The following is a 26,530-nucleotide window of genomic DNA, read 5'->3' on the forward strand; positions in this document are numbered from 1 at the left end:
AGGGTTCCCAGAACAGCAGTCTTCAAGCTGGAATCTCAGGCTCCTGGGCATCAGAGAGGGACATACTTTGGGGTAAAGACAACGAAGAGTGAGAGAAGAATAAGGGACAGGTGAGCAGCCAGCTTGAGAAAATATCTACTTCGACCTGGCTTCTGTCAAGGGCAGGTTCCTTTTGAGGAACCGCTTTGCCTTCAGCTCACTCCTTTAAGGCAGGCTCTGGGCCTTATCGCCTTTAACTGCAGCCTGATTCATGTCACGTCATAAGTGTGCACTGTTTTCCTCAGCGGCCCAAAGGTTCCAGACTGTTAGGTCCAAAAGAAACTCTGAACGAGTGGCTACCTGAGGTGCCTATTAACATCAAAGTGGGCCCACAGCTACATGGCGCAGGATGAAAGGGAGACAACCAGAGGCCCAGGCCCCACTGAGATGACCAAGTAAGTGGTGGGGAGATGGGGGAGAAAGAGAAGCAGAACGCTGTGTGCACTATGGAGAGAGGCAGACCTGGAGACGTGAGGGTGATGAGGGACAGCCTGATAGGAGTAGCCTGCACTGCCACCTGAGGTCATGGTGAGGTCTTGCTGCTGCTGCGGACTGTGTCTGAGTCCCTGACTCTACAGCAGCAGGGGTCTGTATCGATGCCCATGGTCCATGTTTCCACCAAAAGCCATGCAGACATCCCTGGTTTTGGCTGCCACCTGGGACCATGCTGATATTTGAGGGCTGCACAGAACTGGTCCCAACCCTCACTAGCTGTGGCACTTAGAAGAGTGAGCAGGGGTGCAAGAGATACAGGCCCACCCCTTGCAGCTTGTGACAGGTGGGAGAGCTGGCCCTGCCCCTCAATGGAGCAGTGATGGAGAGCCAGCCCTAGTGGTGTGGGTGCTGCTGAGAGTACATAAGGGTAGAGATTCTGCCGTATCGAGAAGTCTGTTTTCCTCCGGTCTTCTCTGGCCTCTAGCTCTAACAATCTTTCTGTGTTCCCCACGTCAATAATGGTTTCTGAGCCCTTTCAGTGAGAAGTCTGACAGAGATGTCCCATTTGTGGCCAAGCACTCCACTGACACTCTGCACTTCGGCCAGTTTGTTTCTGTGTTAGCCACCACCACACACTGCACAAAAACATCTCTAATGAGGTATGAGGGACACACTAATCTATGGGTATAGAGGTTCAAATGTAGTTTGCCTATGCGAAAGTAGGCCTTTTGATACTATGACCACTTAGCAAAGTAAGGCGATTGCTGTTTTCATACACATGGCTTCTGTTTTCCACTCAGGAAGAACTAGATGAATGTGTGTGTCTTTTCATTGAAACAATGAGGAAACAACATGTATCTGACAACATGGCTCTTGGGGTCCGAGTGGACAGATCTCCCAGATGTCTCAAGTGGCCTAATTATATGACTTGTTTCTACTTTGGTCTTAGCCAACAGGCAGAGAGGTGACTGACTTGTTTCTCTTACAGAGTTATCTCACACATTGTACTTAGTAGAGATTAAATTCAGTTTCCTGTTTGTGACAGACACTGGTCTGGATTTTAGGAGGAAGCAAAGATACCAGGAATCCTGCTTTCATGAAGTTTATGCTTACTGTAAGCTAGGTTGCTGGTGCTCAGGCCTGGCTCCACATCAGTTATTCCTAAGATATGTGGATATGGACTCCATTATAGAAACATCAGATTTAGTTGTGCTGGGACCTAGGTATCAGTAGTATCTTGAGGTAACTGGAATGGTATGAGGGAAGATCTATAGGTACCTCTCCTTCATCACTTATTCATATTGGATCCATCTTTGTTTTAGTCATCTGTGTCTAAATTTCTGTGATGGTACCAAATACCTGAGATAAAGCAACTTAAAAAGAAGAAAGGTTTATAGTCTGTGTTTGGCTGATCCCGTGGCTTTATTGCACAGTGGTTGCTAGTGGCGGAGCAAGCTGCCTAACTCAAGCAGATCAGAAGCAAAGTGGAAGAGGAAGGGACTGAATTTCACCATCTCCTCTAAGGGTATACCCCATAACCTAAGACCTCCCCCTAGGGTATACCCCATAATTAAACACCTCCAACTAGGTATACCCCATAATCAAAGACCTCCCACTAGAGTATACCCCATAATCAAAGACCTCCCACTAGGGTATACCCCACAATCTGAGACATCCCACTAGTGTATACCCCATAACCTAAGACCTCCCCCTAGGGTATACCCCATAATCAAAGACCTCCCACTAGAGTATACCCCATAATCAAAGACCTCCCACTAGGGTATACCCCACAATCTGAGACCTCCACTAGGCCCCAACTCTTAAAGTTTCACTATCTCTAATAAAGCCAAGTTGAGCACTAACTGTTAACCCACAGGCCTTTGGGGTAGGGGTGTTTCGGGATTTAAACTAGAGGTCTCTAGTACCAGTCTGAAGAAAAGTTTACTACTAGCTTTCCGTTGCTTCAAGATTTCTACCACAGTGCAATGCTTTACTTTCGTCTACCCCATTTCCCACACGAGGAGCATTGTCTTCTGAAAGACAGTCCCTGCCTGCTGAGGTCAAGCAATCTGGGCTTCAAAGATGCTCAGTCTTTGCCCTGAGCCTCCCTGGGATGCTACCGGGCTGTCTGGCTCCCCCCCCCCCTGCCGCCCTTCTCACCACAGTGGTCTTTGCTGCCTGCTCAGTAGCCTCACTTCTCTCTCTGGCTCTTGTAGGTGGCAATGACCAGTGAGCAGGATAGAGGACATTTCCTCTCCAAAGTCCCCTCCTTCTCTATCAACACAGTGTCCCTTCCTGTCTGTCCCCCCCTCGAGATTCTTCACCCCCATCTGTCAGTCACCCCTGCCTTCAGGAGAGGGGCCAGGCCCCCACTGAGCTTCTGGAGACAGAACGTAGAGTTCACAAAACTCTTGTTATCTTTATCCAGGTGTGACAGACAGAGAGGTCTGCAAAGTGCCTCCACCAAGCAGGCATTAAGGCGAGGGACAAATGTCGGTTTCTTCGTCTGCCTGTTTGATGAAATATGAGGAGTGGACGTCCAGCCCCAGCCAACCTGGGCAAGTAGAGCCTCAGCCTAATCACAGGGCTTGTGCTTACACATGCCCTACAAATAATAATAATAATAACATAATAGTACTAATGCCTGTGCTACATCCCGGGCTTGAAATGAGCAGTGGCATTCCCCTGATGAGGTTAAGCAGTCCAGCTCAAGAGGCTGCACATTAGCATAATAAAGATCAGAAGTCACCGCCTTCTCCAGCTCCCAGTACCAGCCGCTTGGTGTCCTTGACGCAGGGACACCACAACCTACCGCAGGCAGTCCTGGGCAGCGATTCTAATCTTTGCCTTGCATGTGAAATGTCAGGATTTGTGTGTGTGTGTGTGGGGGAGAACAACAAATTATGTTTCTAAATGAGAAGGTGCTGTCTGTAATGGATAGTGTAATCTGAAAATGCAGAGGCAGCATCTGTGACCCATGGCACTAACCTAGCTAGCTCCACTGTATGTCTCCAGCCTATCAGAAGATGGCAAAGCATCGCTGTAGATATAATAATTAATCATTAGTCCATGTAGATATCCCCGTTGGTTCCCTGCCTCTCAAGCTACCTTGCCTCGTATGTCTATAAATCAAAGAAATTCGTTCCTTAATATCCTATAAAATATATTTCCAGGCAGCCTCTTTCCTCTATAAAGTAACAAACACTTTGGAAAAAAATGTGTTATCAGCAGAGAGAGGAAGATGCTCCCAAGGTGCCATTTGAAGGGAGGGAGACGTGGAGCCCAGACGGAGGAAGGTAGTGGGCTTGGCGGAGTGAGGCACCGGGAGGTGTGTTGGGGTAGTGTCCCTTAGCTGAGTGGTGTGATGACAGTGGTCATCACCTTGCCGTGTGTGACCCCATTGACATGGGCTTTGTTCTCTCACCTCACTTCAACAGCAGGAGCTGGCCTCCTACAAGTGTCTGTCCCCCAAGCCCTGCAGCCTGTTGGGTCTAACAGCAGCAGCGGAGGCGAATCACAGAAGTACGTGTTTCTACTCCATTCTAGACTCTCTCCAGAGCCACAGAAATATTTGCAGCATTAGGACAATGAGGATTAGGTTCAAAGCCATCCTTAGCCACAGAACAGATTCAAGTCTGGGGACTGGGGAAGATTTTTTTTTGGAAGATTTTTGAAAAATCTACCAAGAAAAATAAATCTTTTTTTTTTTTTTTTTTTTTTTTTTTTTTTAAATGACTGGCCTGTAACTCTCTCTGTAGACCAGGCTCTCCTCCAATGTGAGCATAATTGCCTCCCTCTGACCTCAGACTCCCAAGTGCTGGATTAAGGACACACACTGTCATGACCAGCCTGACTCTAGAGTTTTGAATCTTACAATTCTCTATCTAAACCTTTCCACTCTTTCCATGAGGACGGGGCTGACTAGGAAATGCAGCTTCACTCTAGAGCCTATAATTAACACACACACACACATACACACACATACACACAAACACGCACATATACACACACATACATACGCAAAAACATGCACATATACACACATACATACACACAAACATGCACACATACATACACACAAACACACACATACATATATACACATACAAACACACAAACATGCACATATATACATACATACATACATACCCACACACACATACACAGAGAGACAGAGACAGAGACAGGGATTGTGAGCAAACACAACAGTCCCTCAGAAAGGCCATGTTACTGTGCAGTGGATACCTGGCAAAACATGGGACATTTTTAGTTGTTTCAAATTGGGAAGAAGGAGCTACTGGCAACTCTGAGGCTGAGGCCGGGTTTCTAGGCCAGGAATGTTGCTGAACATGCTACGGCACCAGGGCACCCGCTCCCGCACTTCAATAACCCTCCAGCTCCAATTGTTAATAGCATAAAGACTGAAAAGCCTCGTGGCAGACAATAAACTGAAAAACAAGCAAACAAAAGTCACACGTTTCCAGATGAATTTGTGCTCGAGGAAGATGCCCTTCAGCTTTCTTCCTGTCCCAGCTCAGATCGGAGGTGAGGCCCAAGTCCAAGATCCTATGGAAAGCTCCTTGGAGCCTCGGTCTGAGCCACAAGCTCATTTCCTGCCCTGGAGACAGTTGTCCACAAATCCTTAACTCACTTGTGTGAAGGAAATCTTCCTAGTCCTGTCGCCAAGCACCCCAGAGCTGCCCAAGGCGCATGATGTTTAAAATCAGTTGTTTCTAAAAGTACAAATAGTAAACATGTTAACTCATGGTGGCTTGCTGTATACGAGGGAAACGCAGTGAGAACAATGCAGGGCCGGAGAGACAGCTCAGCTGTGGAAGGTAAGGCTTACCACCTTGCTGTCCGCAGAGGGAGTCTCTGATGGGACAGTGAAACAAGGCTCTGATGTTTGCAGCTTAGGGAGAGAAAGTTCCAGACAAGGACTGAGGAGCAGGAGAGAGCAACGGAGCTGTGTGCTCCTCTGAGTATCATGGCGGCTCTGGAAAGGCGTGGAAATCAACAGCAGGTAGTGTTGGCAGCCAGGTGTCCAAGGACCTGGTCAACCCTATCACAGATGTTCACATAGCTGAGAGGTGGAAAGCCGTAAGAGATGTCAGAGACAGCGTGACATTTATGACATTTAAAAGTGGGTTTTCCTGGCAGCTACAAGCATCATTGTCAATAAAAGAGAAGTTTCCTACTGTACTCAACATTTCCCTCTGCATTTAGAAAACTGGATGCCTGGAGTCTGAGGAGATGCAAGCACAAAGGCCAGGGTTCAGTCCCCAGCACTTGCACAAAAAGCTACGTGTAATGGCACACGCCTGTAACCCTAAAGCTGGGGAGGCACAGGCAGGTGCCCACTGGCCAGCCAGCCTAGGCAACTCACTGAGCTCCAAGCCAGTGAGACACCTTCTCAAAATAAGTAGACACTGAAGGCTGTCCTCTGGCCTCCACATTCCTGCATTTGTACACACGCGAGCGCACATGCACAGATATGCACATGTACACACATGCACAGGCACACATCATATGCGTATGTATGCACACACATGAGCACGCTCATATTTGTACACACACACACAAGCACATACGCATGCACACATGCACAGAAAACTCTGTGTATCATGAAGATCGTCCTGAGAGGAGACACTGCTTCAGAGACATAGCAGCCCCTGTGGCGAGGGGGAGCAGAGTTCTCTGGTCCCCTGCTTTCCACTTGAACTTCCCAGCATGCACTGCGAGCCAGACAGGGGAAAGCTGGGGTGATATAACACCGGAGCATGCTACATTCCAGAAAGTCTGGTTAATACCAAGTGGTGCAGGCTGGGAGGAGGGATTCAGAGCCTTCGCTGATTCATTCATAAATCGTTAGCCTCCCCAGACAACTTTCAAATAAACTGTGGCACTCGTTTAAATGTTATTAGTTTGATGATCTGCTTGTTCGGTTAATTAATTTTTTAAAAAAAGAAGCAAACATTAAAACAGCAAATCAATGCGGACAGCCTCCACAGAGACACAGCTCAGCAAAACTAGAGAGTACATGGCTACTATTTACAAAAATTGTATCCACAAGGCACAATTAATTAGAAATGTCAGAAATAGCTTCTGATTTTTTTTTTTTTTAAACCAGGCCCACCCTTCTCTCTGAGCTGTGGTCATGAAGTCAGCACACTAGACACAAGCATTATGCTTAAAACAGTTGTAAGCAACTGGTGTTCCAATATTCTTCCTCAAATGTGTGTTTAGCCGCAAACCTTTCTCCAAGAAGACGCTGGTTGAACAATTCTACAATTCTGTGGCTGTTCTTACAAAAGCGGGAAAAAGCTATTTTGAGTCCTTTGACTTTTTTTTTTTTTTTTTTTTTAACTTTTCATGGCTTATGCTTTAGTAACAGCCTTCGGATTAAGTTTGCATTTCCTATTCCCTCCCCTCAAGGCTTTCTCTGAGCCAAGTTTACAGGGCCTTCAAAATCACAGCAGCCATAGGTGCCCCATGTCCCACAGGCCCCCCATGTTCCACAGGCCCCCCCATGTCCTACAGGCCCCCCGTGTCCTACAGGCCCCCCATGTTCCACAGCCCCCCCCATGTCCCACAGGCCCCCATGTCCTACAGGTCCCCCATGTTCCACAGGCCCCCCATGTTCCACAAGCCCCTCATGTCCACAGGCCCCCCATGTTCCACAGGCTCCCTATGTCCTACAGGCCCCCCATGTCCTACAGGCCCCCCAAGTTCTACAGGCCCCCCATGTTCCACAGGCTCCCCATGTTCCACAGGCCCCCATGTCCCACAGGCCCCCCATATTCCACAGGCCCCCCCATGTCCTACAGGCCCCCCATGTCCTACAGGCCCCCCATATTCTACAGGCCCCCCATGTTTCACAGGCCCCCAATGTTCCACAGGATCCCCATGTTCTACAGGCTACTGTTCTCAAAAGGGAGTCTGGTGCGAATGTACCTGCAAAATTATCTGTCCCTGCCCAAAATGCCAGCTACTGGCTACCACGAAGACGAGTGTGGCGAGGAAGAGGGGGTGAGTGTGCGGTTGCTGGAAAACGTCACTTTACAGGAAACAATCTTTTTATTCTGCATGTCCCTCTGTGTGCGAGTGTAAGTGTGTGGGTGGGAATGCATATGCATACGTGGACATGTGGAGGCCAGAGGAAAAACCTTAGGTGTCATCCTCAGGAATGTCACCTACTTCTTTTGAGACCAGATCTCCCAGTGGTCTGTAGCTCACCAGTTGGGCCAGATTGGTGACCCGAAATCCGGAAAGATCCATTTCCCTGACAATGGGGCTACAAGAACAGAGCACCACATCTGGTGTTCTTCATGGGTTCCGGGGATCACATTCAGGTATCCCTGCTTCCAGAGCTATGTCACCATAATCCCATAATAATAATAACTAAGGAGTAGTCATGGAAACGAAATGGCATTTTGTGTGTGTGGCCAAAGGGTGGGTGGAGTAGATTGGAAGACTGTGTCTGCTGTGAGATGCCGCTGAGAACGAAGGCATGCCACGTTAGTGAGCTGTTCAGGGCAGGCAGCTGTGTCCTGTGCACATCAATTCTGCTAATGCCGAAAGGGTATTTGTGTGACCCACCATTCTGGGGTGACTCCGAGATCTGTCATGGCTGTTCTACGCCAGACCTGCTGCACCTGGGGAGGAGGCTGCCGAAGCTTCTCTGCCAAGGACTCTTCTGTTGCTGTGACTGACCACCCGACAGATAACAGCTATGGGAAGGAATGTCACAAGGCGGAGGGATATCAGGCTGCCATGGCAGGGAGGGCAGGACAGAGGCCACGGCAGTGGAAGTATGTGGCAGTGTCTCGCCAAGGTCAAATCACGGTCATTTATAACCTTAACGTCCCACCTCTAGAGTTCTACCTGCGCCACCCAGGCCCCACTTTTTAAAGGCTCTGAAATAGTGTCGCAAGCTGGGGACACGAGCTTTGAAATTAGGAGGCCCTGAGAGGCAGCTGGGATTTTAATGTCAACACCTTGAAATCTAGGGATTTCTCTCACCTCTTGGCTGCTCAGTAGGCGGGTTGAGCCCAGGCATTTCCCAGGTGTGAAGGACTTCTTCCTGGGCTGTCACATAGCTCCTCGAAGTAGAGAAGCATTCTTGTTGAAAGGGCAATGAATTAAAGACAGCTGTAAGATTGCTCCTTCACATCCCATCAAAACTGAAGTCTATTGTTCCCCGTCCCCCACACCTCTGAATGAGGGCTGGTCCCTTTGCTTACTTACCCTGATCAACAGTGGCATAAGTCAAATTGTCTAACACCCAAGGGCAAGTTTTAGGAGAGCCGGAACTTCTAGTCATATGGACGTGGACCCTTCCTCTGAGAATATAGTTGTGTAAGAAGCCACAGAAAGGAACCCAGCTGCTCCCGCCTTCAGCAGCCAGCAGGAGCTCTCCAGGAAGTACTGGTAGATGCTGTGGCCCATTCACAACACAAGAACTTGCCAGCTCCACCTGGGTGGCCCCAGAATCCTGAAAGGTGTAAGTGGTGGGGCCAGACATAATGGCGCACAGCCGTCATCCCAGAACCCAAGAAGGTGAGGCAGGAGGATTGAGACAAATTTAAGAGGAGCCTAGATGCTTTCTCTTCCTTGGGGAAACATCAAATGACAGATGACGTCAGTGCAGCAGGAGGGCTGGAAGGACACAGGGGCCCAGGATTAGGAAGCCGTGGCAGCTTCCACGGAGGATTCAGCAGTGGTCTTAGGGCCTGCGGTTCATGGCCGAGATGGTGGCCGTGGCTGTGGCAGCGGTACTTGTTGAGGTAAAGCTGATGACAAGGAGTGGATCCCTGTCACCAAGCTGGGCTACCTGGTTAAGGACCTGGTGATCAAGTCCTTGGAGGAGATTTATCTGTTCTCCCTGCCCATTAAAGTATCTGAGATTATTGACTTTTTCCTGGGTGAATCCCTAAAGGATGAGGTTCTCAAGATCATGCCAGTGCAGAAGCAGACACGGGCTGGCCGGAGGACGGGGTACAAGGCTTTTTGTCGCTACTGGGGACTACAATAGTCACATTGGACTTGGTGTTAAGTGCTCCAAGGAGGTAGCCACTGCTATCCAAGGGGCCATCATCTTGGCTAAACTTTCCATAGTCCTTGTGTGGACAGGTCACTAGGGGAACAAGATTGACACGCCACACACTGTTCTGGGCAAGGGGACATGCTGCTGTGGCTCTGTTTTGGTGCCTCTCATTCCTGACCCCAGAAGCACTGATGTCTCTGCTGCTGTGCCCAAGAAGCTACTGATGATGGCCGGTATTGATGACTGCTACACATCAGCCAGGGGCTGCACTGCCACCCTGGGCAACTTAGCCAAGGCCAGCTTTGATGCCATCTCCAAGACCTACAGCTACCTGACACCTGGCCTCTGGAAAGAGACTGTGCTCACCAAGTCTCCTCACCAGGAATTCACGGACCATCTTGTGAAAACCCACACTAGTCTCTGTTCAGAGGATCCAGGCTCCAGCTGTGGCTACCACATAGGGGTTTATACAAGAAAATAAAGTGAATTAACTCTGAAAAAAAATATGAGCCTTGACCAACTAGTGATTCAAAAAAGAAAAATTAGTGGTAGTACCAGTTGTCTCAATGTACCATGTTTTGGAATACTTTGTTCTATATGAACAGAAAGCAAAGCACTAGAGCATTGTTCTTTCAATGTACACACATACACACACACACACACACACACACACACACACACAGAGAGAGAGAGAGAGAGAGAGAGAGAGAGAGAGAGAGAGAGAGAGAGAGAGAGGGAGGGAGAGACAGACAGACAGACAGACAGACAGACAGACAGGAAGATTTCAAAAGTATTCATGCACACTCATGTAATGTGGCACAGCCAGCTGAGGGCACAGCACTAGTGGGATCTTTACCTTCCTTTCAGGGAAGAGAGATGGAAGAAGGATGTCTTTTTGTTAGATGTGTGAAAGGAATATTTGTGGTCCTTGCTGGAATGAAGTATGTTTGTTTCTTTCCACAGTGTTCTTAGAACGCATTCGTTTGTGAACATACAATTTACCCAGGTTTTCACGTGCCTAATGGTCCAAACACTGCCTCACCTGGGATGCAGGAGGGCAGAGTCTCTCATTCAATCCCCACTGAGCTAAATTCAACAGAAAAACAAACAAACAAACAAAGCAGGAGCAATACCTTTCTTGTATCCAATTCACAGAAAGTGTCTTTGCAGTCAAATAGGGCACAGCCAGTGTTTGTTCTTAGAACTTCCTGCGCCTTTCCTCATCAAGTTATAGGAGAGCAAAAAGGCAATATGATGACGTTTCTATCACCTTACCATTAACACCGAGGTGGAAGATAAATATCCTGTCCAAACTCATGGGTTTTATGTCTCTATATTAACGCAAATGGTCACTCTGCAATGGGTATACCTCTGAAAGGGCAGCTAATCCCAATGTGTTATCACATATAGATACCAGTGTGTGTGGTCTCAAACCTAGTGTTTTGGTACCAAGTAGCGCCAACACAGCCCTCACTAAACCAAACAAGCTTCACAAAGTTAGGAGAGCAAATTGTCTTCATCCATGACGCTTTCTTCCCCTGATAAGGCAAGGAACAGCTCTTCTTCGGGCTGCCCAGCTCACTTTTAGCCTCAGCTTTGGCAAAGGGCAGCCTGCCTGCAAGCTGCCGGAAAACGCAAGCCCTTCATCGGGTGCACAGGCTGGGAAGCCCCACATGTGCTGCGCCTGATGGACAGGCTCGCTCCGTCCAGTCCACGGCTCGCGGCCTTGCGCTGCGTGGACACAGTCATTGCCCAAGCTGTGCCGTCACGCTCTCTCAAACTGGGTGTGTTCCCCATGGTGATTTCCCAGGATCCTCGGCTTGCAGGCAGACAGACTGCCCTCACCGACACCTGCTCCACTGTGTCAGACCTCCAGCTAGTTTTGGCACTCCGGCTTTGAAAAGCAAACTCCTCTTTGGGTGGTTGAGAAAGGCGCAGGGAGGAGGGTGGCTCTTCCTCACAAAAGCCAATCCCCAACGCAACGTTTTTCAAAGGGTTGGAGAAGAGGAGGCCGGGCTGGTAGAGAGGACAGAGTGCCTGTTTCTGCAGGCCCCTTAAGGCAACAGAGGAAACGTCCTGGCCACAGGAGTCTAGCTAATGAGCAGGTTATACAATATTCATTGTGTTGAGCTTAACTCTTCAAACAGAACGTCTAATTGCAAGAAGGAGGGGGGGAAAAAAAGAAGCGAAATTACAGACATTAAGACAACAAAGCTGGAGAAGAAATCCCTCTGTTGATAAATCTGCCCTTTTGCTGCTTCCTGCACTCACTGCACAATGACAGCAGGCGCAGTGGGGCCTGGGCCTCATCAGGAATTCCTATTAGCTTGGTTTTGACTGAGACACTCTGTGGAGCCACTGAGGGTCCCTGTCCACGAGTCTCTTCAGAGGACAGTGTTCTTGTCCCCTGCAGAAAGACAGGTTCAGTTATCACCTGTCCTCCTGGCATGCACAGCCTCCCCATTGTCACGGTGGCCCCGCCCCCTGGCAACAGCATCTGTAGTGGGTTCACTGAAGGGCCCTCTCTGTCGCCTTGTGGCAATACTGAGTATGCAGCAGCCGGTGGAGTCCAGCAGCCAGGGCCACACCCAGGATGGTGGGCAGGCAGATCAGCATTCCCAGCTGCAGAGTGCTGAGCTGGGGCTCCGGAGGGGCACTGGCTTCCTCCGGCTTCACCTCAGGCCTTCGGTCCGTCTTGCTAAGGCATCCCATAACACGCTCCGTAGCTGCATCCTTTACTCTGTGTTCCCTGTGCTTAGACTCGTATGAGGAGCAATCCGAGGCCCTTGCTGAGTCGGCCTGGCTCCTGGATGTGCCAGAAGTATGGAAGTCAGAGGTTGGAGTGGTTGACTCAGCTCCGTTTCCCAGTGAAGGTTTCAGGAGAGTGGACGTGAGGAGGCTTGGGACTGTGGGCAGTGTGTGGAGTGTACCCTGCCACGGACCTATTAGAGGCTGTCATCTTGTCCTACAAGAAAAATGAAGTCAAAGGAGCAGAACTTCACCATATTTGCAACCAGACTTGGCAACTCACTTGTGTTCCATAGAGACTTGTGGGCAGCAGCTGAAAGCTAGCCTCTTGCTTGCTCTAGAGCCAGACTAAAGGACTGAGTCAATTGTTATCGACAGGGGTAGGTAGCTGCTGGAAGGCCCACTAGAGCATAGGGCCACCTGTAAGAACAAATCTGGCGTCTTTTAAAACTTCCAGGCCCAAACAGAAGATTCTATCATTGCTGATGACTGTGAGCATTGAAAACGCCTGTTTATGGTAGGCCATAGCAGCAAGGGCCATTTATTTTCAACATAGAGTCCAATAACCTAGAGTGAAAATACTGTACCATGTTTCTATTTTTTGTACCTTCTAAGGTGTCCAAGGGAAAGTAACTCATCAGGACGTATGTTTTATATTGCCCATTGACCTGACCACTGGTACCACACATAGTGTTTTGAGGCCAGATTTATAAAAGTGGTGGGGAAAGAGAGGAGGAAAGAAATTATTAAGCAAAGCTAAGTGGGAAAACAAATCACTAAAACCATTAATTTTCTACAATTTCCAATAACCTCAGAGTCACTGCATAGACTGGAAAGGCTGGGACTGATTAGGACAAGGATGCTTATGCACCACACACTTACTTTCTCTCTGACTTCAACCACTCATCCATTAACTCTTTCCCAGCCAGACACTTCCCACGCTGGGGCTAAAATACCAACCTCACCCGCCCCCCCCCCCCCGCCCATGCACACCCTTACCTGTTCACCCTCATCCAAGGCCAGAGAGGTTTCCAAAGAATCAGAGTAACTTAGATCACCCTGAGTCCTAAAGTGGGGTGGGGGGATTGGAAGGATGAGAGGAGTCATAAAGTATCTGAAACAAAAGGCTATGTTTTCTATAGACTCTGTGTGTATTACTGAAACCAGATTTCCCTGGAATAAATGCTGAATTTTGGAGACAGAGAGCTGGGGGAGAGGTGTGAGAAAAGTATCAAAGGACCCATGAGCACTGCCATTTGGATAGTACTTAATACAAAATTATATACATGCAGTTTATATTAAAAGGGTATTTCACATTGTAGAAGTGTACTTTATTTATTACAGACATCTCAGGCATCAGTTATTATCATACCCAGCTCTTCTAACCAGAAACTCTGCTTCTATGAAGATACATCACACGTCTAAGGATAGATATAGCTGTCATCTTCCTTTTTTTTTTATTAATTTATTCTTGTTACATCTCAATGTTTATCCCATCCCTTGTATCCTCCCATTCCTCCCCCCCCCCCATCTTCCTTTTTTATCAGACTCCCAAACACCTAAGTGGTTAGCCCTGTCCAGCTCAGTGAGCCACCCCACCAGTTATTTATTACCTGTGTTGGGTGCCCGAGATGGAAACAAAGCTGTCTATGGAGCCTTTTCTGGCGGTCACAAGCCTCTCCACCTTAGGGACACCCAGGAATGAACGAAGGGTTGAGCTGCTCTCTCCGCTAGGTTGCTGGCCATTGCTGCTCACAGTAGATGCGTGTGACAGTGGCTGAGACAGACTCTCTGAACCTCCAGGTAACTTTGTCACCCTAATGCTGGACAGAGCAGTGTCCAGGATGCTGTCATCTTCAGCTCCTGTGAGGGCAAAAGCAAAGACTTCTGAGAATGTGCGTGTTAAAATTAAAGGGGCACTGAGGACCAGGCAGAGACCTAAGGATAGCCCGAAGAGACTGCAGACCTCAGCACAGGCTGAGAACTTAGCTAGTCTCTGCAAACACCACAGAGAAGGGCGATAGGCTTGCTAGTTCTTGCACACATTGGTCATAGTTCATAAATATTTGTACTTGCACCAACACTATCAGCATTTACATTCCGACCAGAGGAAGGCTTTGCCATCCCTCCGAATGTCAGCCGGGGAAGGCTTTGCCATGCCCATGGGTCTGAGGCATCAGTCCTTGACACGGCTGTGCCCACATCGACAGTATACACTCACTCTGCACTTCCTCACCTCCCACAACACCATGTCTATTTTTTCTTCTCTACCAAAACCTGCTTCCGATGAGAAGAAAAGTAGTATGCCCAGTATGGAAAGTCATAACTGGATGAAGGGCCAGGGGGTGGAGCTCCCAGGGGGAGGTTGCTTGTCGAGCACGCAGGAAGCCCTAGGTACAATCACCAGCACCGCAGACACAGCCCTGAGGTGAACGCCTGTCACCCTGGCACTTAGGAAATGGAGGCAAGAGGATCAGAAATTCAAGCCAAATATCTTTGGCTACATAGTGATGTTGAGGCCACTGCATGTAAAATAATATTGTGTGGGGTTTTACAACATGGTTTTTTAAATGGGGGGGTGAGAGAGAGAAGGAAGATGAGGAGGAAAGGGAAAGAAGAGAGAGGGGTAAGGAAGAAGAGGAGGAGGAGGAGGAGGAGGAGGAGGGGAAGCTCGTTTCTTTGTGGCACTCCTAGCGTCTCAGGTCCAAGGGAACTCTGACACACCCTGCTTCCTGGGAGCACAGCATTCTTCCAAGAAGGTGTGTGCTGTCTCCTGGTTTTGTGGCACGGTTCTAACTGTCCTCACCCCGGGGGCCCAGCTTAATCCAGTATATTGAGTTAATAAAACCTGTTTGCTGCAACAAATGAGTAAAGTGCAAGTGGCGCCCCTCACAGGCACCATCACGTCCCTGGAGGCAACTGCAGCTGCTCAGGGCAGGTGCATTTTGCTTGTTTTTCGGGGGCAGGAACCTGCAACAGCAAGCTACAAGTAGAAATGAGCGCTTTGAAAGGACGACAGCCAGGCTGGAGAGCGACTGGCAACCAGTACCTGGGGCAGCCCCTTCGGCAGCATCTGGCCTCTGCCGAGGGCTTGGTGCTTGTGACAGGCCTCCACTACGTGTCTGCTGAGACACAGCCGATGATTCAATCCTGGTCCAGTAAACAAAATATGACTCGACGACCGACAGACTGCAGAAACAAAGCCAGCGATTCATATGTTGAGTCTCCAACACGTAACACCCTGGACCATCCCGATACGAGGAGAGAGCGTCTCAGAAGCTAACGAACAAGAGTTTATGTGTACAGACTGGAAGTTATTTCCCCCTGGGCGACTTCACTCCTTTAAAATGGGAGCCTTTTATAGCTATTAAGGGAGTGTGTAGCCATCAGCCGCTCGTCCTAGAAACACACGCATATAAGGAGATCACTTGCATAGGAGCACCCCCAAACAAAAGCCAAAACCACACCAAAGGACTCTTCATGTTGGCCAAAGACTGTCTTCTTAGATTGCTTAGATTCAATTGAATGGTTTTCATCGTCAGCTCTTCACCTTGTTCCCAGCCCCTTGGCGACACACTCCTAGCTACTTCGCTTCGGTGTTCACAAGCCAGGCATAGTAGATTACGCGCGTGATTCCAGCACTCAGAGGAAACAACCCCGGGACCCACACAGAGGAAGGAGGGGACTGAGTCTGGCGTGTCCTGATTGCCACACAGGTGCTGTGGCGTGACACACATCCTGCCCCCCAAACATACAAATAACTGTAATCAAATCAAGTTTAATTTTGAGTAATGGCAATACGTATGCAGGATTGTGTAAGTACTCTATACAGTACTTGTACACAGTCTAAGTATCAAGTACTACTGTGTAAGTACTCTATACAGTACTTGTGCACAGTCTAAGTATCAAGTACTACTGTGTAAGTACTCTATACAGTACTTGTACACAGTCTAAGTATCAAGTACTACTGTGTAAGTACTCTATACAGTACTTGTACACAGTCTAAGTATCAAGTACTACTGTGTAAGTACTCTATACAGTACTTGTACACAGTCTAAGTATCAAGTACTACTGTGTAAGTACTCTATACAGTACTTGTACACAGTCTAAGTATCAAGTCTACTGTGTAAGTACTCTATACAGTACTTGTACACAGTCTAGTATCAAGTACTACTGTGTAAGTACTCTATACAGTACTTGTACACAGTCTAAGTATCAAGTACTACTGTGTAAGTACTCTATACAGTAACTTGTACACAGTCTAAGTATCAAGTACTACTGTGTAAGTACTCTATACAGTACTTGTACACAGTCTAAGTATCAAGTACTACTGTGTAAGTACTCTATACAGTACTTGTACACAGTCTAAGTATCAAGTACTACTGTGTAAGTACTCTATACAGTACTTGTACACAATCTAAGTATCAAGTACTACTGTGTAAGTACTCTATACAGTACTTGTACACAGTCTAAGTATCAAGTACTACTGTGTAAGTACTCTATACAGTACTTGTGCACAGTCTAAGTATCAAGTACTACTGTGTAAGTACTCTATACAGTACTTGTATACAGTCTAAATATCAAGCACTACTGTGAGGCATTAGCCTAAGTAACCCCTACACATGCATACTGCTCTTTCCCCCTCATAAAACACTATGAGGTACATGCCGGCATTGTTATGCCCAGTTTGGTTAATTTTATTGTCTGTATAGACCTGTGTACACAATCATATATGTACAGATGCACATGTGTGAATGTGTGTGTGTGTGTGTGTGTGTGTCAGAGGTCAGGTTTGGGTGTCCTTCATCAAATGTTGTTTAGACAGAGCCACTGGCTCACTAGGGTGGCTGCCAGTGTGGCCTGGTATGTGCTTGTCTCTTTCTCCCCAGTGCTTGGACTTCACATGGGCCACCATGCCCACTTTTTAATGTGGGCCCTGGGGATTAAACTCAAATCTCCGCTCTTTCACAGCAGGTGCTTGCTTTCTTTTTGACATGAGGCACAGCTGCCACACTGGCTGGCCCAAACTCCCGGGCTCAGTGATCCTCCTGCCTTGGCCTCCTAACAAGTTGGGCTACAGGAGAGTGTGACCTGGGGACAGGGATGTGCCTGCCTGCCCATCTGCCTCCCTCTCTCTGTTTTTCCCTTTCTTTTGCTATGCACTCTTTTAAAATGTTTCAGGGGTCAGCTAAGGTTCATGGGCACCAGGAAGAAGGCGAGACACGTTCCAGGACTGTGGCGGATGGCACCGGGAGGCTGGGCACACAGTTACTCTCTGCTTAGGCTCCTTAGTGTAGGCGGCCACAGGGACCCAGCACCTATTCTAAAGTGGCCGTGGGGAGAAAAGAAATCCGAAAGAGGAGAAAGGGACCCTCCTGCCCAGTTACTGAGGGACACATTGTGTTCTTACAGGAATCTGATGTCCCCCACAGCATGGCCAGGGGCTTTCCACATGAACAAGAGCTTCCTCTTTGGGGACTTGTCAGAGTGAGTGACAGTGTCTGCCTCTTCAAAACAAGCCATCAGTTTAGAATGGCGAGGAGTGAAGACAAAGGTGCCAGCTATCTGGTGATCAGCCACTGTGCGTGCTTGCAGCAGGAACCCCATGAAGTGTCGACTGCTTCTCACAGACACTGCAACAGAAGACAACCACTCAGTGTGGCACGCTCCACTCAGTCCCGCTGCTCAGTGTGGTACACTTCACTCAGTCCCATGGCTACTTTGAAAACAAAAAGTATATGTCTGCCTTCCCTTAAGAGTGAGCCCACCCATCAGTGGGGAAAACTGAACTCTTATTTCACGTCCAAATCATTCCATTTGGATGAAAGGTAGATAAAGGGCTGGAGAGATGTCTTAGTGGTTAAGGACAGTCACCAGTCCTGTGGCAGCAGTTCCCATCCCCAAACCCATGCTAGGCAGCTTGAAACAGCCTGCAACTCCAGCTCCAGGGACCCAGTGACCTCCCTGGCCTCCATAGGCACCTGCACACACACACACACACACACACACACACACACACACACACACACACTCATACACACACACAGACACAGAAAGACAGAGAGAGAAATATTTTAAAGGCATGTAAATATACAATAAAAAAACCTACAAACACTGTTTTTTTTTTCTTTTAAAAAATATTGAAATTAAGAGTGTCCCTTTAAGTAAAACCCATTTGCCATAACAGAAGACAACCTTTTCCCAGAACTATTTGGTTTTCATTTATTTATTTTTTTAATCACTTTATTGTAATGAACCAACAAGTAAAGACATCGCACAGATGTTTAAGGAACCCACTCAAATACTTTTCTACTAGTGAATTCTGTGCATCTCAGCGAACTCTTATACCGTGAGATTGGCCGCTCTAAAGCTGTGGTGTTTAGTTTGGCACTTTAAACTTTATCAATTACATTTTATGGACTTATCCAACACACACACACACACACACACACACACACACACACACACACACACACCAAACCAAAAAACTATGCAAGAGTTCAACTAGAATACCAAGGGAAATAAAGTTTGTTATATTAAAAAACAATGAATGTAGGTGAAATCAAAAGACAAATGATGGACAATGAAACTATTTGTAACACATGAGGCAGATAATGTATAAAGAACAGCTGAGGACAGGGGCTGAAGAGATAGCTCAGTGGTTAAGAACAGCAAAAACAATTAAATTCTGGGTTCAAGTTCTAGCACCCACATGGCAGCTCACAGTTGTCTGTAACTCCTGTTCCAGGGGACCTGACACCCTCATAGCAAACCACCAGTGTGCACAAAATAAAAATAAATAAATTATTTTTTAAAAAAATAGCTGAATATATACCTCGGAGGTAGAGTCTTTGCCTGGCATGCAGGCATGCACACGCACACGTGCATGCACATGCATACACAGACACACGTGCACATACATGCACACGGGCACACACATGCATGCCCACGGGCACACACATGCTCACATGCACACACATGCACACGTGTACCCACATGTATGCACACATGCACACACACATGCTCACACACATGCACACATACACGGGCTCACACATGCGCACACACACATATGTAGAGAGAGTGATTACTGTCATTATACTTAATTAAGTATAAAAAAAGCCTGACCTCCCCAAAATGATGAAATGACACAAACAGAAAATATAATAAGCTTGTTACCACTTGAAAAGTGTTCATGGGCCAATAGGATGGGTCAGCAAATAAGGGCACTTGCTGCTAAGCCTGGTGACCCAACTTGACCCCTAGAACCTAAATGGACAATGCAAGTTGTCCTCTGACTCTCATACTCAAGCATATGCGTGCGCTCACACACAATGAAAACATATTTACATACAAGGTATGATAGATACTTTATCATATTAACAAACAATAAAATGTGTGATTTTTAATCTAAGGTTAGACTATGGAAAACTACAGTACTTGTTCACAAGGGCTAGACCTGTAAGCCTTATAACTCTCTAGGGGTAACGACGCCCTCCATACTTAAAGTGTAGTTCTCACTGGTGCACCCTACGACATCAGCAGGAACCCCAGAACACAGACCCATGGAAGCCAGAAGCAGAAGGGTTTGTTGTGTGACCTCACATGTGTGAGACACCTGGCCTAACTAAACTGAAAGAGGCGAGAGAAGAGACCTCAGGTCATCAGATGTTTTGCGTTCTAGTTAGTAAGTTAATTAGCTAGCTTACTAGCTAGCTATCTAGTTGGTTAGTTAGTTTATGCTGGAGATTAAACTTAAGGTCTCTTGAATGCTAAGTCTATTTTATTTTTAATTGTTTTTAACTGTATCCATCTACAGTGTGGACCTGATATTATGGAACACGTAGACAGTTACTATATTTAAATAAAATAACATTTTCAACACTGATGAATGACACTTTCCACTAGCACTCAGGCTCCTGTGAGATTAACACACATACCTGGAATCTTGTCTCCTGGCAAGTAGGAAGAACTGCTGGTATGGATAGTGATGTGGTGGGTGCCAGGGTGCTTGGGCTGGCTTTGTGTGTGCCTGGGCCCCATGTCTTCACAGGCCTGGGTGCTGGCACCATGAGAAAAGGCAGCTGAGCAGGAAGCCAGGAACAGAGTGGCATAAGCCCAGCTTGCAAGGACAGCTAGGGTTCTCATCCTCTGCTTTTCTGAAATGTGACAAACATTGGCCTCAGTTCCTGTCCTGAAGAAAATGACGCGAGGTCTTCAGACATGGCTGGGCTGATCCTAGTCTTCCTTTGCTTCGGAGGTAATTTTAGTGCTGTTTCCCAAGGTCAAAAATCAAAAGTACAAGTCTGGCTATGGGAAGTGTTTCATTTCTAAATTCTAAATTTTTTTCTTGTTTTTGTTAAGTCTTGTGTGGTGTATTTGCACTTGTTAGTGTGTGTATGTGTGTGTGTGTGGGAATGCGTGCATGTGTGCATGTGTGCATACAGGCACATGGATGGGGGCCAAAGGCCAACATGAGGTATCTTTCCCTAATTGCTCCTCACCTTTCCCTTTTAAGATCTGTCTCTTGCTCTTCCTCAAAGCTCCAAGAGTCTGGACTAACTGGCCTGCGCATTTTAGTGACGGGCCTATGCCTCCCGTTTTTGTTACAGTTTCCTCTGAGGTTAAAACATTCTATGCTGTAGGAATCTCCTTAAGCAGGTAGGTAGACAACTCAAAATAGCTTCAGGAAGTCCCTGAAATGGAGCAGATTCACTAGGCCCCTCCCTGCCAGAGTAAGCAAGAAAAACTGAGCGTCCCTCTCAGATGGGGAGGGAGCTGAGCTCCAGAGATGACTCTCAGGAGAAAAGCTGCCAAGAAGACTTGAGACCAGACCAGCTACCTGGAAGGGGTTTAGATCAATGGCGGCACGCAGAACGGGTGCCCTCCAGCCTGTTGCGCTGCCTGCAGGCTGTGCAGTGTGCTCAGGTGCCCCGGCTTGGGAGCTTCCACCCACGCTGTGGTGAGCTTCACTGATGCGTCTGTCTTTGAATTATTTTTGCTCCTTAAGTTACCTTTCACGCAAGTCCTGTCATTAACCCCAATAAAACTCACCAAACTGGACTTGGCTGGTATCCATACTTTAGTCTGTGGTGAGTTCCCTACCTAGGGTGATTAGACGTGTGTGTTGAGTGTCCCCAGTGAAAGTTTTCTCACACACAACACTCCTACCCGTACCAGTTGTACATTTACCTGAGTTGTAGAATATTTAGCACATTTTTACCTACTGATAGTCCCATGCTGGGGCATCTGGCTATTGTTACTTGCAATGAAAGGCAATGCCCTCCCCTTTAACAAGTAGGTCATTCTAAAAAAAACCCTTAAGTGATGCTAGGTATGAAAATAGTAGGTGAAGAAAGCAATCCAGATGACCCTCGTGCCATGTCCTGTCCCATTCACACCGCCCTCCAGGGTTAGGGCTAAGGTGAACGCGGAAGGAGGAATACAATCTTCCAAACTCATCTTAAGAGCCCGTCAGGCAGTGTCTGTCCTGGATAGCCTTATTCTACACAAAGCTCGACCAGTCAAATCCTCTGTTCCCCAAGAGACGTGGCTGCAGCTTCCTAGGACTTATCCCACAGTGCCCAGTGAGACAAAGCAGCCGTCTCAGGGGAGGCACCGGAAGCATTGGCCAATACTCTTTCCCCAAAGTCCCTGGAGAAGGTCCCCCGAGCCCTTAGTGGTAGCAGTGGTATTCTTTCAAAAACCCAAACCAAACCACATCAAACATAGGTGCCTACAGAGGAGAGAGCGAGTGGCACTCCTCCTAGGCCTAGCCATGAACTCACACTTCCCCACCTGAGACCTAGAGGGCATGTCTAACCATCTGTCTCCATGAACCTTGGCAAACTGCACTCACCGAGGCACACAGCGTTCCCCAGGCTGGGCAGGACAGCTCCCAGGCAGAGTTGCATGGACACACACTATAAACAGCCTCCGCAAGTCTCTCCCCTAATAGGAAGCACAGCAGCTGTTACCGTTAATCCTTAGTGCCAACAGGAACTGTTCTTCCGTGTCTAAATCCAACCTAAATTCTTTCCTCTAGAAGTACATACAGACTCTCAGTCTCTAACGGCAGCTTTGCTCATGCCCGGGAGAAGAGCTAGACAGAGCCGGGGCTGGTTTTACATGTGCCCGGGGTTGTCATCTGTGTTGGCAAAGGGGAAGGTGTCTCCATCCTGGTTTGTCTGCCACAGGGAGGACGTTTCAATCCAACACATCCCAACATTCTCTGCTTCCTGAGTCAGTGTGGGGTGAACAAGTTACTGCTGGGACTGACACCTGACAGCAAAGCTCGGGACTAAAAAAAACTTTCACATACAGTACATGTATTACTCTAAAGCTGGAACTCACAGACTTTAGGAATCATCTGAGCTGGGCACAATGGCTCATGCCTGTAATCCCAGTGTTCAGGAGCTTGTAGTAGGAGGCTGTTTAATTGGATGCTGGCCTGGGCTGCCTGCCAAACTGACTCTGTCTGAAAAAAAAAAAAAAAAGCCAACACAAAACAAGTTGGGCTTTTAAAAGCATTCCGGAGGCAGAGGCAGGTAGATCTCTGAGTTTGAGGCCAGGCTGGTCTACATAGTGAGTTCCAGAACAGCCAGGGCTATGTAAAGAGACCCTGTCTCCAGCGACAACAACAAAAACCAACCCAGAATCAGTATTAGCAGAGAGCTGATAGCTTAGTAGATATCAGATGGGGCACCAGGGGCAGCGGCAGCAGCATCACTGCTGCCCTGATGGAAGACACAGAGGAATGGATGCCAAGACCATAGGCAGCCTGGGTAGGATTTGTTGTTTCGCTGACTGTAGGGAGCCACCAAGAGAGTCCTAGGATTGATGGTGAAAACGAGCTGGGGTGGGAGACTTGCTCCAGAGAGAGCGATTGTCTCAGCTCTGGGCACTTAGTTTCCACTTCAGAAAACTCTAGGGAGAGGAGTGGCTTGATAAGCAAAGCAAGCGAAGCTGCATTTGTTAGACTTCCAGGGACAGCGTAAAGGAGCCGGCAAACACTCAAGGAATTTGACCACCCATGACCTAGATCTCCCCCTTCTGCACCCCAGTGCCAGAACAAAACCAAATGCATTCAACCCAGGGCCTCTGAGTTTCTGTCCCACTGGGATGGAGGAAATCTCAATCCTTACTAAAGCATGAGAAAATGTAAGAGGTCTGGAAGCTGCGGGCAACTGCTATTCACCGTGGTGTCTAAACTCACGTGGTCACCAGAAGCATAAAGGCTCTTATGTGAAACGGAGGCCAAAGTCTGCAGCCCACTGCTCACTCAGGTGACACTTCATGTCACCATCCACTCAGGGGACACTTCTTTTGGAAACTTAAAGATTGCCTCAAGACACGCCAAGATGCCTGTCAGTCTTCACACCTTTAGATTAGCTGACAAAAAATAAACAAACAACAACGAAACATAGAAAGCAACTCTACAGCAAGGCTCAAAAGAAACAGAATGAAGCCACGTGTACAAAAAAATTCCTACACGTCTTGTAGAAACTAAAATGAATTCCTTTATTTTAGGGTGTCTACATACTGAATATGTCAGAAATAATATTTCATATGCAACCAGTGAAAAACTATTAGCAAGATATTTTGCATTGTTTACATTGTAGTCTTTGGTATTCAGTATCTTTGTTTAAGAAATGATTTTTATGTGTATGAGTGTTTTGCCTACACGTATGTATGTGTTCTACATCCATGAAGCCCCAGTGGAGCCAGAAGGGGGTGTCAGAGTTCCTAAACCTGGAGTTATGGGGAGCTATGGGCTGGTGCATGGCTGCTGGGAACTGAACTCCAGCCCTGTGGAGGAACAGCAAATGTTCTTAACCACTGAGCCATGTCTCCAGGGCTCCTCAGTATATATCTTTTACTTGTATCACATCTCAATGTGACCAGCAGAACGCCAGGTGTCGGGAAGCACACTTGGTAGGTGTGTGCCAAGGAAAGTGGGTGAGCAGAGGTGATGCTGTGGGTACGCTGTGGGGTCGGGTCTGACAGCTGCACGATTACACAGGCAAGATGTGTAAGATGAGGTAATGTGTGCTGAAGACTACACAGTAGCATCACAGTACGTGTACACAGAGCTTTACTCTAGCAAAGTTGCTAACAGATTATTTCATTGAAGCCAGAGGTGGTGGCGCACACCTTTAATCCCAGCCCTCAGGAGGCAGAGGCAGGCAGAGCTCCGTGAGTTCAAGGCCAGCCTGGTCTACAGAGTGAGTTCTAGGACAGGCAGAGAAACTCAGTCTCAAAACCCCAAACAAACAAGACAAAATTACCTCACCGAAGCAACAGTTGAGGTCTGCAATGCTGTTACTGCACTTCACACAGGAAGTGCTGACTCCCAGTCCTCCCACATCTTGTCCAAGTTCACAGACCTTTCAAACTATGCCACATAGGGTTCCCGAGGGCTTCTGGGTAACACTGCATCCTCATCTATAGAATGAAAGAATACCAAGATGTTTGTGACATGTCAACGAAGTGGAAAACAATACAGAGTTAGCATGTGGTGTAGGGAATGACACACGGAGGGAAACAGGGGTGTTTGTGCTCACAGAGGTGACCTGCAGTCCCCCTGCAGGGGCTGGAAAAGTGTGACAGGAGAGACAGCAGTGACAAGGAGCCCAGTCCCTGTTCCCTTCGGACACCCAGCTGTGTGCTCCTACGAAGTAGGAAGCGTGGCTTTTCTTTCAGGAATCTGTTAGAGGTCATTTCATACCAGCAGTGTGGCTGGACCTGATATATTAGCAGGACAAAATCCATTACACTGTCATCCCTCGGCCCTGACTAGAACAGTTATATTAATGCCACACACAGGAAAGTACTGCGGTGAGTTCCGTGGTTATAAATCAGATGTTTTGTGGTCTTTGGCAAATCAGTTAACTTCTCCGGGTTGCCCCGGGTATAAAATAAAATGTCTGAATTGAATAATCTCTCAGATTTCTTCCAGTGAGAGAACCATACATGTGCTTAATGTTTTATTTAGAGACAAACATAAAAGAATAAAGACATCTTTACACGGATTCAGGTCTGGTCCATAGTATCCAAGGCCGGCACCTTCCTGCATCACTTTTGGTCTGAGAGCATCCTCAGACAGCACGCTCCTGCTGAGCTCCCAGGCTTGCTTCTGGACCAATTCTTCACAGTCTCAGAATGCACACCTACCTACAGGTACTCATCTGGGCATGTTTTCTTCATTCTGTGCTCATGAACTTCCGTTGAAACTGACCAGTGTCTTTATGTGGACATTGCCTACTCCAGTGCCTGTATTATAATGACTATTTTAATGTCTTGATACACTAAAGTGGAAGTAAATAAAAAAATCCTATAGATTTCTGAAGTAGTCATATTGTCTTTAAGAAAGAAATTTCCACAATTCTCTTCAAGCTCAACTTTAAGTTTCCTCTTTCTGGGCAAAATTTTTATACCTTCTACCATTACAAACCAGAATAGTTTAATGGTCTTCTGTTCACTTTTGCTCTCATTCACTCTTTATTAAGCAATGCAGATAAACAGTGTTTTCACTAACATGGGGCCTTTCCTTTCCTTTTCCTTCCTCCTCCCTCTCTTCCTCTCTCTCTTTCTCCCCCTCCCCTCCTTTCTTTGCTATGCTGAGGACCCACTCCATAGGCCTGGTGTGTGCTAGACAGAAACGCCGCCATTAAGCAACATTCCAAGCCTACCTTTCCCATTTGAATGGGTACTCTGCAAAGCAACATGGACATACACGGCTGATAGAAGTAACTCTCAACAGAATTTCTCTAGAAGGTGCCATTTTGTTTGAGGCAAGGTAAGGAACCCTGGCCAGGTGTGATGGCACATATTTATCGCCTGAGCCGAAAACTGGGCAGTCTGAGGCCAGACCAGGCTGCGGAGTGAGTCCAGGGTCAATACGGGGTATATAGTGAACTCTCTCTCTCTCTCTCTCTCTCTCTCTTTCACACACACACACACACACACACACACACACACACACACACACGGTGGGGGGGGAGAGGGAGAGAGACAGAGACAGAGAGAGAGACAGAGAGAGGGAGAGAGGGAGGGAGAGAGGGAGAGAGAGAGAGGAAGGGAGAGGGAGAGAGAGAGAGGGGAGAGAGAGAGAGAGTGCTCTGAAGTTAGAGAGCAAATATCAGCTGAAAGACCCTGGAAAAGTTCATATGAAAGAGCCCCAATTTTCCCATCTGTAAAATAGGGCAAGAATTAGCTTTCTCACAGGGATGTAGTGAGTAGAAGCCATCATCAGAAGAAAGA

The 26,530-nt window shown here is 47.5% G+C and overlaps 1 protein-coding gene across 1 annotated transcript; it reads right to left on the reverse strand.

The window, feature by feature from the left end:
- Positions 1–11,306: 11,306 nt before the first annotated feature.
- Positions 11,307–20,493, reverse strand: Reeld1 (reeler domain containing 1). Its single transcript, XM_051169313.1, is given in 6 exon segments — positions 11,307–12,036; positions 12,038–12,326; positions 13,882–14,131; positions 15,318–15,457; positions 17,679–17,901; positions 20,209–20,493. Coding segments are annotated over 6 exon segments (1,203 nt in total). The 5' UTR covers positions 20,417–20,493; the 3' UTR covers positions 11,307–11,943.
- Positions 20,494–26,530: the final 6,037 nt, after the last annotated feature.

The sequence above is a fragment of the Acomys russatus genome, chromosome 26 (genome assembly GCF_903995435.1).
Source record: "Acomys russatus chromosome 26, mAcoRus1.1, whole genome shotgun sequence".
Classification (NCBI taxonomy): domain Eukaryota; kingdom Metazoa; phylum Chordata; class Mammalia; order Rodentia; family Muridae; genus Acomys; species Acomys russatus.